This window comes from Brachionichthys hirsutus, chromosome 23 (genome assembly GCF_040956055.1).
Source record: "Brachionichthys hirsutus isolate HB-005 chromosome 23, CSIRO-AGI_Bhir_v1, whole genome shotgun sequence".
NCBI classification, from domain to species: domain Eukaryota; kingdom Metazoa; phylum Chordata; class Actinopteri; order Lophiiformes; family Brachionichthyidae; genus Brachionichthys; species Brachionichthys hirsutus.
The window spans coordinates 6,141,914-6,154,972 of NC_090919.1; the positions used below are offsets into that span (position 1 = coordinate 6,141,914).

Here is a 13,059-nt window from a genome sequence, read left to right on the forward strand (position 1 = left end):
TCTCATGCTCTGCCTAGAAAATAAAAAACAAACAAATACAGAAAATATTAAAAACAACCCCCCCCTCGTTGTTTGTCATTCTAGGTATGACCTGAAACACAATGCCTTGACCGTCCAAGGAAAGGGGGGGGGGGCAATTTATCAGCGCGCACCTCAGCTAGACCATGACAGTTGCTGCTGCAGAGGAGCTTCTCCAAACTAAAGCTTATAAAAACTGACCTGAGATCCACGATGTCACAAGAGCGTCTCAATGGACTTGCTTTAATAAGCATAAATCATGAGCTTTCAAGACAAGTATCATTTGATACCATCAGTATCGTCAAATGATACTTGTCTGAATGAAAGTTGTCTGAATCTGAATCTGAATCTGAACCATCGATGCCTTTGCTGCAAGGAAGTCCAGACGTGTAAAGTTTTAAATGTAAGCTATCATGGCAAAATTATTTGCTATGTATCTGTTTTGCATTGTTTGTGTGGAAGCTGTCAGGACTTTTAATTTCCTCTTAATCTGAACAGTAACCCTGTTTTATTTCTGTTTATTTATTTTATTTAATTTTATTATTATTATTTGTATTGTATAGCGTGTGCTGGTTGTTTTGAAGAATAATTAAACTTTTAAGGTCCATCATATGGCTGTTGTTATTAATGTTTTATATATATAATGTTTGCCGTGTATGGGGGGGGGGGCGCAAAATCATAATCTCGCCTAGGGCACCAAAATGGCTAGGGCCGGCCCTGTCTCGTCCCTTTAACATTTCTGATCAGCACGTCTGCCCCCCCCCCCCCCCCTGCAGAATGACACTGATTCATTATTTCCTCACGCATTAATACAATCTGTCTCTGCTTCCTTCATTATGTTAATGTGTCCATTAACACTAATATGATGAATAAATAGTACACAGAGCTGTTTTTGCTGCGTCTTTGTGGAGTTCAGAGGTTTAACATGCTTGATGTTGATGTTTATGCATAACATTAACCCCATAATGCCTCTCCAGATTTAAGCCGAACTCTGATTGTCATTCTATAAGAAGCAACGAGGACCAAAAGATCAAAGAATAAACAGATCAGAATCAGAATACTTGAGTAATCCCAGCGGGAAATGATATCAGATCATCAGCACATCTGAAACGGCTCGTCTTTGGGTTGAGCAGCACCAGACGCAGTTTCATTCAACAAAATCTTTGTTAGGACATTTTAATGAATAAATAACACACAAAAACGGAATGTGAATAGAAGCTGCTAACATTAGCATTCAGAACCCAAACGTGCATTTGAGTTTCATGCGAAACATGAACTGAATAAACCAAGAAGAAAAAAAACATCTAAATGTAGCATTTTATAGAAATCATAAATACGAAAACAAGACTGGAAATAGGTGACGCAGAAATGTCCTTGATGCTACGTGGAAACTGTTTGTGTGCCTGTGTGTGTGTTTGCATGTGTGTGTGTGTTTGCATATGTGTGTGGCCGTGTTTACATAAAAACAGGTTATGGTGCTTCTATCTTTGCATCACTATTGTTGTTACAGGCAACTTTAAACTTGGGCAAACATAAAAACACACACACACACACACACACAGTATGTGTGTGCAGGTATAGACTCTAAATATAACACTTCCAACATGAGGGACAGACAGAAAAGCCCCCCCCCCCCCCCGAGACGTCACCACAAATTGTTTTTAATTATACAGGTCTCTCAAATGTTGCGTCAGACTTGGCAGCCCTAATTTAATTGATCCTCAGGAGTGACGCCGGTGGAAACAGGTTTACCCTCCTCAGGGCGTTCTCAGGTTTGTCACCACAACCTGTACCGACTTTTAGGACTAACGTGACTGCTGAAGTTAAATATGGCGTTCCACAGGGTTCAGTGCTCGGACCTATTCTGTTCACGCTGTATATGCTTCCCTTAGGTGCTTAACACACCCTTAAAATGTATTTCCTCAACTATGTGTATAAAATCACAAGTGAAGAATCTGCCCTCAGATCAAAATAGAAATGAACCACCGAGAGACGACTCAAACAGAATAATCGCATTTTATTCTTCATTCTTTCAGAGCTCTGAGGCGGATTGAATCCTGACAGATTCAGAAGGTTCGCAAAAATAATAAAAGAGAACAAAAAGACAAAAACCTTTTGAATGAAAACGATCACATTCAATCGTTAAGGCAGCGACAAAGTTTGGAATGTTTAAAGAACGCTGGACTCAGAAAAGAGGTCAGAACGTGAGCAGAAGTGAATACCTGCCGGAGAACCGTCACGACACAGGATATCTCCGAGCTACGAGCAACCGGAATAAGAGGTTACTCTCTCAGTCAAGCCTTTTGATGCATCACAGCCGGTAACGACCATTTCTCATTTAACCTCTTCCTGACCCGGTCTATTAATCGTTTCGTAAACGGCTGAGGGGTTAATCTACGCCTCGCAGAAACCACTGCTGCAGCAGGAATGGTTCCTAGGCAACGGCTAAAGTCGCAAGGTGCGGCTCCGTGGGTTCCATTAGGAACCCCTGGTGCCTCGCTACACGCGTCTCTAGCGCCCACTTGTGGCCATACTGCGTCTCACTGATCTGCACTCGAATGAGCCCAAAGTTTGAAACACAAACCTGATGAATAAAGTCTGCCTAGAAGAAGTCCAAGACTTGTCATCGTTTCACAAACTCCCAAAACTGACCAATTTATCCGTGAAGGCAACAACAGAGACCCCCCCCCCTCACTATATTTACTGATTATTTCCTTTTAGAAATGTTGGGGTTGATGTAAAAAAATGAAAATGAAAGGTCTGTTCCAACAGCTGCTGGATAACATTTAGATGCTGACATGTTTTCTGACAAAGAAAAAAAAAAGGGCTTCATTTTAGAGGCTGTCGTGATATTTCGGTCACAAGTTCAGCGGCGACGTCGGGCGAATGGACCCGTGTTTTTGGGGCTGTACTCTAACGATTACCTTTTAAATCAGAGGTGCCCAAACTGTTCCAGGAAGGGCCGAGACGCTGCAGGTTCTCCTTCCAGCCGGTTACTAAAGCAGGTGATGAGAAGGAGCTCATTCGTGAGACCGGCTGCTGGAGAGACGGTTGGAAAGGAAACCCGGAGTGTCTCGGCCCCCCACGGAAGAGTTTGTCTTTTTGTCCTCGGCGGCATCGCCCTAACCCTAGCATGACCGGCGCCGCGTATCCTAACGCGTTTTAGCAACCACAGTATGCTCTCTCAGAAAAACCTTTAGTGTCTTCTGGCTGTGTGAGGACAGACGAGGACAAAGACGAGATTCCACCTTGGACGCGAGTCTTCTGAGACCTCGCGACGCCGACTAGTTTTCAGACATCTTTCGGATCATGTAGTTGAGGATTCCTCCGTGGCGGAAATAGGCCAGCTCCACGTCTGTGTCGAATCTCATCCGGACTTTGAACGTGGTCTCGTTGTCCAGCTGTAGAAACGGAGACGCGTCAGCACGTCTGCTTTAAACGGCTGCTTTAAAAGGCGGCGACCTGAACCGACCGTCACATCCACGATCATCCCGGGCGCGAGCTGCTCGGGGATCAACACGGAATAGCGTTCCCGTCCAGTCAGTCCAAGGCTTTCAGCGGTGTCTCCTGGTAGATACTCCAGAGGGACCACGCCCATTCCCACCAGGTTGCTTCTGTGGATCCGCTCGTAGCTCTCTGCTATGACGGCCTTAATACCCTGAAACACAAAACGCCGCGTTCACCACTCGATGTCCGACGTCTGGAGGTTACAGTCCAGCAAATGAATTTCCTCACCAGGAGGAAAGGGCCCTTTGCGGCCCAGTCCCTCGAGCTGCCAGAGCCGTACTCCTTCCCTGCTAGGACCAGCAGCGGGTCTCCTGACTGCTGGTATCTCTCTGCAGCATCGAACACATCCAGCTGGACCACAGGGAGAGATGAGCGTTCATTGGTCTAGAGACGTGGCCGTACCGGTAGTCTGCGTACGAGGATCAGAAAACAAAGCGCCCCGCAGATGATGCCCGATGAGGAGAGACAAATGAGGCCGAAGCTTTTTCTGGAGACTTCACGCAGCTCAAATACAGAAAAACCTCGACGAGCGTTCCAGACGGCGGCGCTAAACGGCTAGCTGCTAGCTGCTAGCTAGCTTCACTGGTCGAGCTCAGGTGTTCCCCACCGTCCGTCCTCGTCTCCGTGGTGCGTTTCCAGTATTGATCTGATCTGTGATGGGCCCAGAGGAAGCGAGTAACTAGAAAAGACGATGATGACGATGGAGATGAAGCATGAAATGATCCACCAACGTGAGCGTGGTGTCCGTAAGTGATGGGACACGCCAGTACGAGCGGAGTACATCAACGTGTACAATCCTCAACCAGAAGGATGCTGTCAAGTACACGAAGCCTTCCAGAGGCAGAACTATAATGTCTGAGTTTATGTACAAGTACCTGTAAAGTACAATTACTGCATAAAGTGTCTAACCCCCCCCCCCCCCCCCCGGCACTGCTCACCTCTGTTAGCGATATCGTCTGTCTCAAAGCTAAAACTCAAAGCCGCCTTTTATATTACAGTAATACTATATATCATTTATTATATCATTGTGTGTATCTATGTAGCAATTAAAACATTCTTCCATTGTTATTATTGATTTTTTTTTTTAGACGACCGGAACTGATTAAATTGTTTTCAGTGATTTTATAAGGGAAACATTGATTTGAGTTACGAGCTCGGTCCAGGAAGGAAATATACTCGTATGTCAAGGTGTTACTGTGACCCTGTTAGAACCCCCCCCCCCCCCCCCTCCAACTTGGCATGGTTTCCCAGTGATTGGAGACGCAGCATCACATCACTAGCGCCGCTACACACCAGGTTCTAAATCAGCCCCCCCCCCTCCCGAGAGGCGCGGCACGCTGACCGTTTCTCCAGTCGGAAGGTGAACGGTCTGTGGCGCCTGCCGCTGGAGGAACTTGTTGAAGAGGCGGATGTTGGCGAACGTCCCTCTGGCCATGACCGCGTCATTGCCGCGGCGTGAGCCGTACGAGTTGTAGTCGCGAGGGCTCAGCCTGTCGAGACACAAACACAGCGTTCTGTGACGCCACCCACATCAAAGGGGAACAAAGTCACTGAACTAAACGTGAGCGCTTTGTGCTCATTGATCAGGGTTAACCCCACGCAGCTTTACCTGTCAGTCAACGCTCGCGTGTAACAGAGCCCCAACCTGCGTCGAAGGCCGTTTCTTCTTCTACACGGCGCTCACTCACCCCCTGCTGGTCAGGTGGCGCGCTGCAGCGCTGTTCCTGGCGATGTTCCCCGCAGGAGAAATGTGGTCGGTGGTGACCGAGTCTCCCAAGTTCAGCAGGACGTAGGCGTCTTTTATGGGCTTGGGGGGCTGCGGAGTCGCCGTCTGGACGATACGACGTACAGAAACACAGACCGTGTTAGTGACAGCAACATATGGCGCCGGGATCTCTTCCGGATCGTCACCAAAACGTAATCCTCTAGTCCCTCGTCCTGTGACCGATGGTTAGAGCGGTTCAAATCCCGGCTCTGACCATACAGATATCAAAGTGTCTTTGGGCAAGACACTGAACACCCAGAGTGCTCCTCTCTCTCCACCCCTTCTCTCTCTCTCTCCCTCCCTCCCTGAATGAATATATTTACCAAACCATCGAAGAACGGCGGTGACTTGATGTACGTTGATTGGGGGTCCCAGGCGTACAACGTATCAGAGGGGGCGACCAGCGAGTTCCAGCGCTCATTCACCCTCTGCAACGACACGACATCTCAGCCGCACGTCAACATCCAATCGCTTTTCCAAAAGTTCTCGTCGCCAGGCTAACGGCTGCACTACCTCAATCTTCTCATAGACTTCTTTGAACATTGACGGGATGACAAACGATCTCTCGACCGCCTGAATCTCCTCCCGTGTTGGCCAGATGTCCCTCAGGAAAACCTCCCTGCCCTCAGCGTTAACGGCTGCAGATGATACAAGGACAACGGGAAACATGAAGCAAACATGAAAACACGTCCTCCAGAAAGTCGTAGAGGCGTACACACGACTATCCTCCAGTGGCCTACGCACTTATTTACAGTAGTCCCTCATTTATCGCGGGTTCTACGTTCTAAAAATAACCCCCGATAGGCGACATCCTCGAAGTAGTCAGCTTAATTTTTTACAATTATTATACATGTTTTAAGGCTGTAAACATTTTACCACACGTTACATTGTACACGTTAAAGCTAAAAGGACTCCACCCCTGCGCCCTCTAATTGGCTATCTCATAATCGCTCGGAACGTTTCCGGTCCCTTTCTTGAATGCTATTGGACACGTGAGCTGTCAGTCAAAACCCTCAACCCGACTCGCCATTTCCTTCTGTCACCAAGTTTGTTCAGTTCAGTTCAGTTCAGACAACTTTATTTATCCCAAGGGGCAATTCAGTTTAAGCAGTCTACCAGACCATACGATACAAACATAATAAAAACATAAAAATATATTGACAAATGCTCAGTAATGATGATTATAAAGCATGCTTAGAAGAGTTTAACAGCCTAATGGCAGAAGGAATGAACGACTTGGAGTAACGATTTGTTCTCCTGCAGGGGGCGATACAGCAAAGTAAAGGAGAACATATCCTGATCGCTACAGGGGAGGCAGCGCCTATCCCTGGAGGGCGTCTGTTTGACCGCGCGGCATGCAAACGGAACTTTAAGACACACTAACAGAGAGAGAAAAGCAACTTTGAGAATGCCAGCACGATGGGGATCAACTACATTAAACTGAACTCGGTTATTAGCCAAAGAGCGTTTCCTTGGAAACTGAAAATGACCACAAAGCTGGTTGTGAGCAGCATGATTATTTATCATAATGATATTAAACCTAAGTTAAATAGGAAACATCAGATGGAGGTAGAAATATAGATGTCTCTTTTGTTTTAATCAAAGTTCACTCAGACATATTAACAGCTCAAATAATCCAAGGTCAACCAGGTCAACTGATAAAACGTTGGACACACCCTGTTTAGTGATACGCAGTTTAGAACACGAGCCATAAAGCCTTATCCAGCACGTCTGGGAAACGACTCACCAACGGGCTCGGAATCAAAGTCGATGCTGACAGTGCCAGCTAGCGCATAGGCGATGACAAGGGGGGGCGAGGCCAGGTAGTTCGCCCTCGTGTTGGGGTGGACGCGCCCTTCAAAATTTCTATTCCCCGATAAAACACCCGCAGCGACGAGATCTCCCTGAGACACAAATCATCGTAAACATGTCAGAGATCGCCATAAACACGGAAACTGAGAACGCATCATGAAAATGCTAAAAATCTTTTAGTAATTTACTGTATTGCGTCGTGTTTTTATTGTAACCTCTTGTTCGTTTTTAAGTCTTGTTGTGTTTTTCTTTTACATGTCTAGGGACTGCGGATGTAAATTAGCATTTTTGCTAAAATCCGGCACATTTACATCTATTATATTATTTTGTAATGATGTTCATTAACGTGCACTGTCCCTATCAAATAAATAAAATGAAAAAAACGTACAAGCAAACAAAGATAGAGAACGCAAAGGTGGACTTCCGTGTCCAGGGAGGGACTGAAAGACGGACGCAGGAAAGAGAGCGCTAAAGAGCGGGTGGAGCCGTGGAATCTTCTCGCTACCTGCGTTATGGCCTCCACCACAGGCTCCGGGATCGGCCCGCTGTTGCCGATGCAGGTCATGCAGCCGTAGCCGACAACCGCGAAGCTAGCGGGGAAACACAAAACGATTGCCGGTGAAGGTTATCGGACATCGGTTCCCAGTAAACCCAGACAGAGGTCGAGAGTGGCTGCGGAACCCGCCGGCGTGACGTTTACAGGTGGGCGCGGCGGAACAGACGTTTCCTAATGTGCCCGCCCTTCACGGACAAACTCACCCCAGGCGAGCGAGGCAGTCCATGACGCCGCTTTCCTTCAGGTAGTACGTGACCACTCCACTTCCAGGTGACAGGCTGGTCTTTATGTACGGCTTCACGCTCAGCCCGCACTCCAGAGCCTTCTTAGCGAGCAGCCCTGACACAAAAACCAAAACGGCATTTCAAGACTCCAAAGAGTCTCCACCCCCCCGACAAAGACACCGTTCCCATCAAGAGGAGAAGCGTCCACCTGCTCCGAGCATGACGGATGGATTGCTCGTGTTGGTGCAGCTGGTGATGGCGGCGATGACCACCGAGCCGTGGCTTAGCGAGAACTCCTCTCCATTGAACCGGAAAGGGACCAGAGTGCTGCGATGTCCGGGAGCCACTTGGAAACCCTTGAAACCTTGCTGAGAAGGACAGCAAAAACACCAAAACCAGTTACGGGGTCAGGGACACAAACCGGGGCCATCATGGGACAAAAAGGCCGGGAACCGTTGGGATAATCCTCCGAGGTGAATCTGCAGCAACTGGACTTCTGTTCACGGAACGAGCGACAGGCTGAGCAATAGGAGCGTCGGGAATGCTAAAGGGCCGAACGGAGTCATTCTGAGCGTGTTGTTGCACCCACCTTTGCTCCGAGACAGCTTTCAAAGTCTCTCTTCATGTCAGAGACAGGAATTCGGTCCTGAGGTCTTTTGGGACCGCTGCAGCAGGGAACCACGGCATTCAGGTCCAGCTCTACAACCTGAGGGAGGGAGAGAGAGAGAGAGAGAGAGAGGAGGACTGGATCTCCTGGTTTCATCCGCAGGATGAGAGGGAGATGAAGACGAGGCACGGAGCCTAACCAGAGTAAAGTCCGGATCTTGTGTGGCGTCGTCGTAGTCTCTGAACATGGATACGGCCTTCAGGTACTTTGTGACGAAGGCCAGCTTGTCCGCTTCTCGCCCTAAATGTAAACACATTTAGACAAACTTTATACATTATCTACTCACCTCCACGTCAATCTACAGTCTGCAAAACACTTCCTGGCACATCTCGAGCTGTAAAGGGGGAACCTTCACGTGCGATTAAGTCCTCACCCGTCTGCTCCAGGTACCGGATGCTGACATCGTCCACAGGGAAGAAGGCGGCTGTGGCGCCGTATTCTGGGCACATGTTGGCGATGGTGGCTCGGTCAGCGATAGACAACTGAGCAACGCCGGGGCCGAAGAACTCGACGAACTTCCCCACGACGCCGACCTGACGAAGATGCTGAGGGGAAAGGAGGAAGACGACGTGAGCGTGAGGCCGCAAAACAGCAAAATCGACAGAAGCCGACGATGGTGTGGGTTACTGGGGAACTTTTAATGACCTTAGTGACGGTGAGGACGATGTCAGTGGAGGTGATGAGTTGGTCTGGGGTCCCGTAGACCCTGTATCCCACCACCTCAGGCAAGACCATGCTTATTGGTTGGCCCAGCATGACGGCCTCTGCTTCGATTCCACCCACACCTAAAGTTAAAGCACAAAGTCTCACATACTCACCTACGCACGTTGGTCAGCGTCTCCCTGCTTTTGAGATGCGCCTAAAGACATTTCAATGTGATGCCTATTCAATGAGGACATTTGGAATACACGGCTGGTTCGATGCTGGTGTGTCCCGATCTGATCGCGTGATCGGAAATCTGACCCGATCACGAGTTTACAGACTCGATCGGCGTCGGACGTTACCTCCCGATCAGGGATAGTCATTTTCATTACTTTATACCAGATCTGGAGTTACGTGGCGGCACAGAGTGAGCCCTCTCTGCTCCAACAGAAACGGCAGGGCGTGCGGCGTGACGTCACTTCCTGTTGAACGCCGCCAAGCGGCGCAAAACAGGGAAGCGGCTTGAAGCTAGCCGCGCGACTAATCGAGTACGTCTGCGCTGCGGAAGAAATCTGAAGTGGACGAGAGAAAAGGTTACCTGTGTTCACTGTGAGAGATTGTGAGCCATAAGCAAAGCAAATCGGCAACGCAACAGCAGAGTGCCTTCAGCTGGCTGGCCCCGCCCCCTCACAGCATTTTGAAATGTTAATAATAGTTAATAATTATCATTGTAATTATTGTAATAAGGTCTAATGACGACTCCAACCTGCTCTGAAAGCAGGATACATTTGTTTTGTTTTGCACAGAGATCATTGTTGCAGTGTGAGTTGGCGTGCGTCAATGAAATAAATAAAACACTCGATCATTATAGTTTTCATTTAGTGGCCAGATATTTTTTTTTTTTTTTACCTATTCCACCTATTTTTTCTTACGGTAGATCATCATAACAATAATCCAAATGATAATGTCCGAGCCGTCAAAATGGCTGCTATGGTCATTCTAGTTCCATATGCGCATTCACCAAACCCTTTAGTGAAAAAAAAATATGTTTTTTTTCAAATTCAAGACAGACATATGATTTTTTAATGGTCTCTCTCTGGATCAAACCATGCCCATCAACAACAGATAATCATTGGTGACATTTCCACAGTTCAAGGCTCGACCAGAGAATGCATCTACCTTTAATCACGTCCGGCTGCATTTGTAAGTCAGCATCATCTTACCCCAGCCCAGCACTCCCAGTCCATCAATCATAGTGGTGTGTGAATCAGTTCCCACGAGGCTGTCAGGGTAGAGGTAGCCGTCATGGTGAAACACCACTCGAGCCAAGTACTCCAGGTTGACCTGGTGAATGATGCCTGACCCCGGAGGAATGATGCGCATGTTCTTGAAGGCTTTAGAGCCCCACTGGGAAGAATGGGCAACATCACCGAGGGTTAAATGAACGCCCTGATACGAGACAGGAAGACCTCACGCTGGCTTTGGATGAACGTCATACCTTTAAGAACTGAAATCGCTCTCTGTTGCGCTCAAACTCCAAGTCCTGGTTTTTCTGAAGGCTATCAGAACTGAAGAAGAAGAACAAAATCATTTTGAAAGTCAAAGCCTCAGCAAAATGAGACGATCGTGTTGCACCCACAGGGAGAATAATGCCGAATTAAGGGCCAGGCTGATAAACAAACCTCAAAAACCAAACCGGAAGATCATTTCTGCTAACAAGAGGCCTTTTTAAAAGCCTGTTTACAACCTTTATGACGCCTTCCTGTGAAAATAGGGGAATGCCGATGCTCTGCCTCTGAGCTGGTAGCCAACAGGACAGGCTACAAGGTCAGCCATTTCTAACTGGGTCAGTAAAGACCGCTGTTGCTGCTCGCAGGTGAAATGAAATCAGCACGGCTGTGACCCGGAGGCTGTTGCTCAGATTTTCCCCCCGGAGGACAAATAAAGTTTGTCATTAATGACATGAATATCACCGTGCATGAAGAGGAACCTCGGGGGCCACAGCCTCGCTGCTCTAAAGCTCATCAGCCAATAGGAACGCGCCCCTAAAAGAGCCCGCCCACACGGGAGGCAAACAAACCTTCGGTAAGGCCAATCCAAAAAAACAGAAGCGTAAACAAAAGAGAGAGAGAGAGAGAGAGAGAGAGAGAGAGAGAGAGAGAGAGCATAAGGAAGCGTAAACTAAATGACACGCCCTAGCAAAATAAAAGACAGTTTACCCAAGTTATTTGTTTTCACATTTATTTATTTTTTTGCTTGATTTAATTTTATTCTCTCTCAAATCCATTTTATTTTTTTTAAATATTTGACTTTTAATAGGTTTTGCTTGAAACGTTTGACACAAATCTGATTCCACATCTCCCGGAGCTGAACTACGAGCTGCTGAGGAAGCGTTTCAATGGGCCTGGTCTTACCTTCTGTTGAAGTCCACTTGGATAGAGTGATCTATGACGAGGTCAGCCGGACAGACGGGGTTAATCTTCTCTGGATCGCCACCCAGTTTCATCACGGCGTCACGCATAGCTGCAAAGTCCACCACGGCGGGGACCCCCCTGCAAGGAGTTTCCACACAACAGGTCAGAATGACCGACTCACCGCTGAGACTCCATTAATCGTCTGGTAACAGAGAACGGGAAACCCAGATCATCAATACCACCATTAAATACATTTATTTTGACAGCAATAAATGATTCCTTCATTCTTCTTCTACAGATTTTTCCGCTTTGTGGGTCACGGGAGCTGCTGCCCATAGTCCAGCTTGCTGTGGGTGAGAGGGCGGGGGGGGGGGGACACCCCGAATACTTCGCCAGCACACCACGGAGCTTTTGGGGCAGCCATTTCACCTAAGTGTGTTTTTGGAGGCGGGAGGAAACCGGAGAACCCAGAGAAGACCCACGCGGACTCAGGGAGAGACATACAAGCCGCCCAGATCGGATTCAAACCCGGTACCGACAGAGCTAACCGTGCCGCTCCTAGCAATTAATGAATATCAATTAATAAACAGCATCTTGTTACGGTCCTGCAAAAATCAAATAAAGGACTGGAATAGAGAGAAAGCAAGGAATCAGCGCAAAGATTTATCGAACTAAAAGTGTCAAACTAAACGGGCAAAATAAATCCATGGCGAGAAGACTGAGGCGAAGCAGGACAGTTTGGAGCAACTAAAAAAAAAAAAAGTCAGAAACAGAAGCCATGACAACAAGAATCCCAAAAGCTAGTTTGAGGAGCTTCTGAAACTTTACATCCCAAAGAGCAGCATCTACATACGTGAAGTCCTGCAGGATGACACGGGCTGGTCTGAATGGGACCTCCACAGCTCGGGTCTGGGTCTCCTTCCAGTTCAGGATGCTTTCCACATCCGAGCTCTTTATCAGAAACTCATCACAGTTCCTCACAGCAGACTCCAGAAGGACCCGGATGGAGAACGGCAGACGGTCTGAGAAACAGACAGACGATGAAGCTCTCTGGAGAATCAGACGCTCTAATGGCTAAATTACAATGAGAAGCCACACAGTCGGTAAAGAAGTGCTGTTACCATATCTGGGATCTCCAAGTCTGGAAAGATTGTAAAAAAGCTGCTTTGGGTCCTCGAGGTCCAGCGGCTCCACGATGCGTCGGAAGGGATTTGTCACATTTGCAGACATCCTCCCCGATATGTCGACAGTAATCTCAAAGAAGAAAGCCAACCAGGATTAACACCGGGATTAACTTGAGAGCACGATCTACTGCCGCCCAAACCCGAACTATCTGCTTGTCACAGGAGAATCACCACCGACTGCAAAACAAACGTCTACTGAAATGAATTAAACCGAACTAGAATCTAGCTTATAATCAAAAATCACGAGTTTTCTATGAATATGGCAAAACC

The 13,059-nt window shown here is 47.7% G+C and overlaps 1 protein-coding gene across 1 annotated transcript; it reads right to left on the bottom strand.

The window, feature by feature from the left end:
• Positions 1–3,054: 3,054 nt before the first annotated feature.
• Positions 3,055–12,835, bottom strand: aco1 (aconitase 1, soluble). Its single transcript, XM_068755703.1, has 20 exons — positions 12,727–12,835; positions 12,459–12,627; positions 11,606–11,743; positions 10,690–10,759; positions 10,415–10,598; positions 9,195–9,334; positions 8,923–9,094; positions 8,689–8,789; positions 8,472–8,588; positions 8,091–8,250; positions 7,862–7,997; positions 7,608–7,692; positions 7,038–7,194; positions 5,804–5,928; positions 5,614–5,718; positions 5,214–5,356; positions 4,868–5,015; positions 3,754–3,876; positions 3,491–3,676; positions 3,055–3,419 (listed from the first exon to the last, which is right to left on the bottom strand). Exons 1-20 carry the CDS (start codon positions 12,833–12,835, stop codon positions 3,303–3,305), a joined length of 2,685 nt encoding a protein of 894 aa, XP_068611804.1. The 3' UTR covers positions 3,055–3,302.
• Between the last annotated feature and the right edge of the window lie 224 nt (positions 12,836–13,059).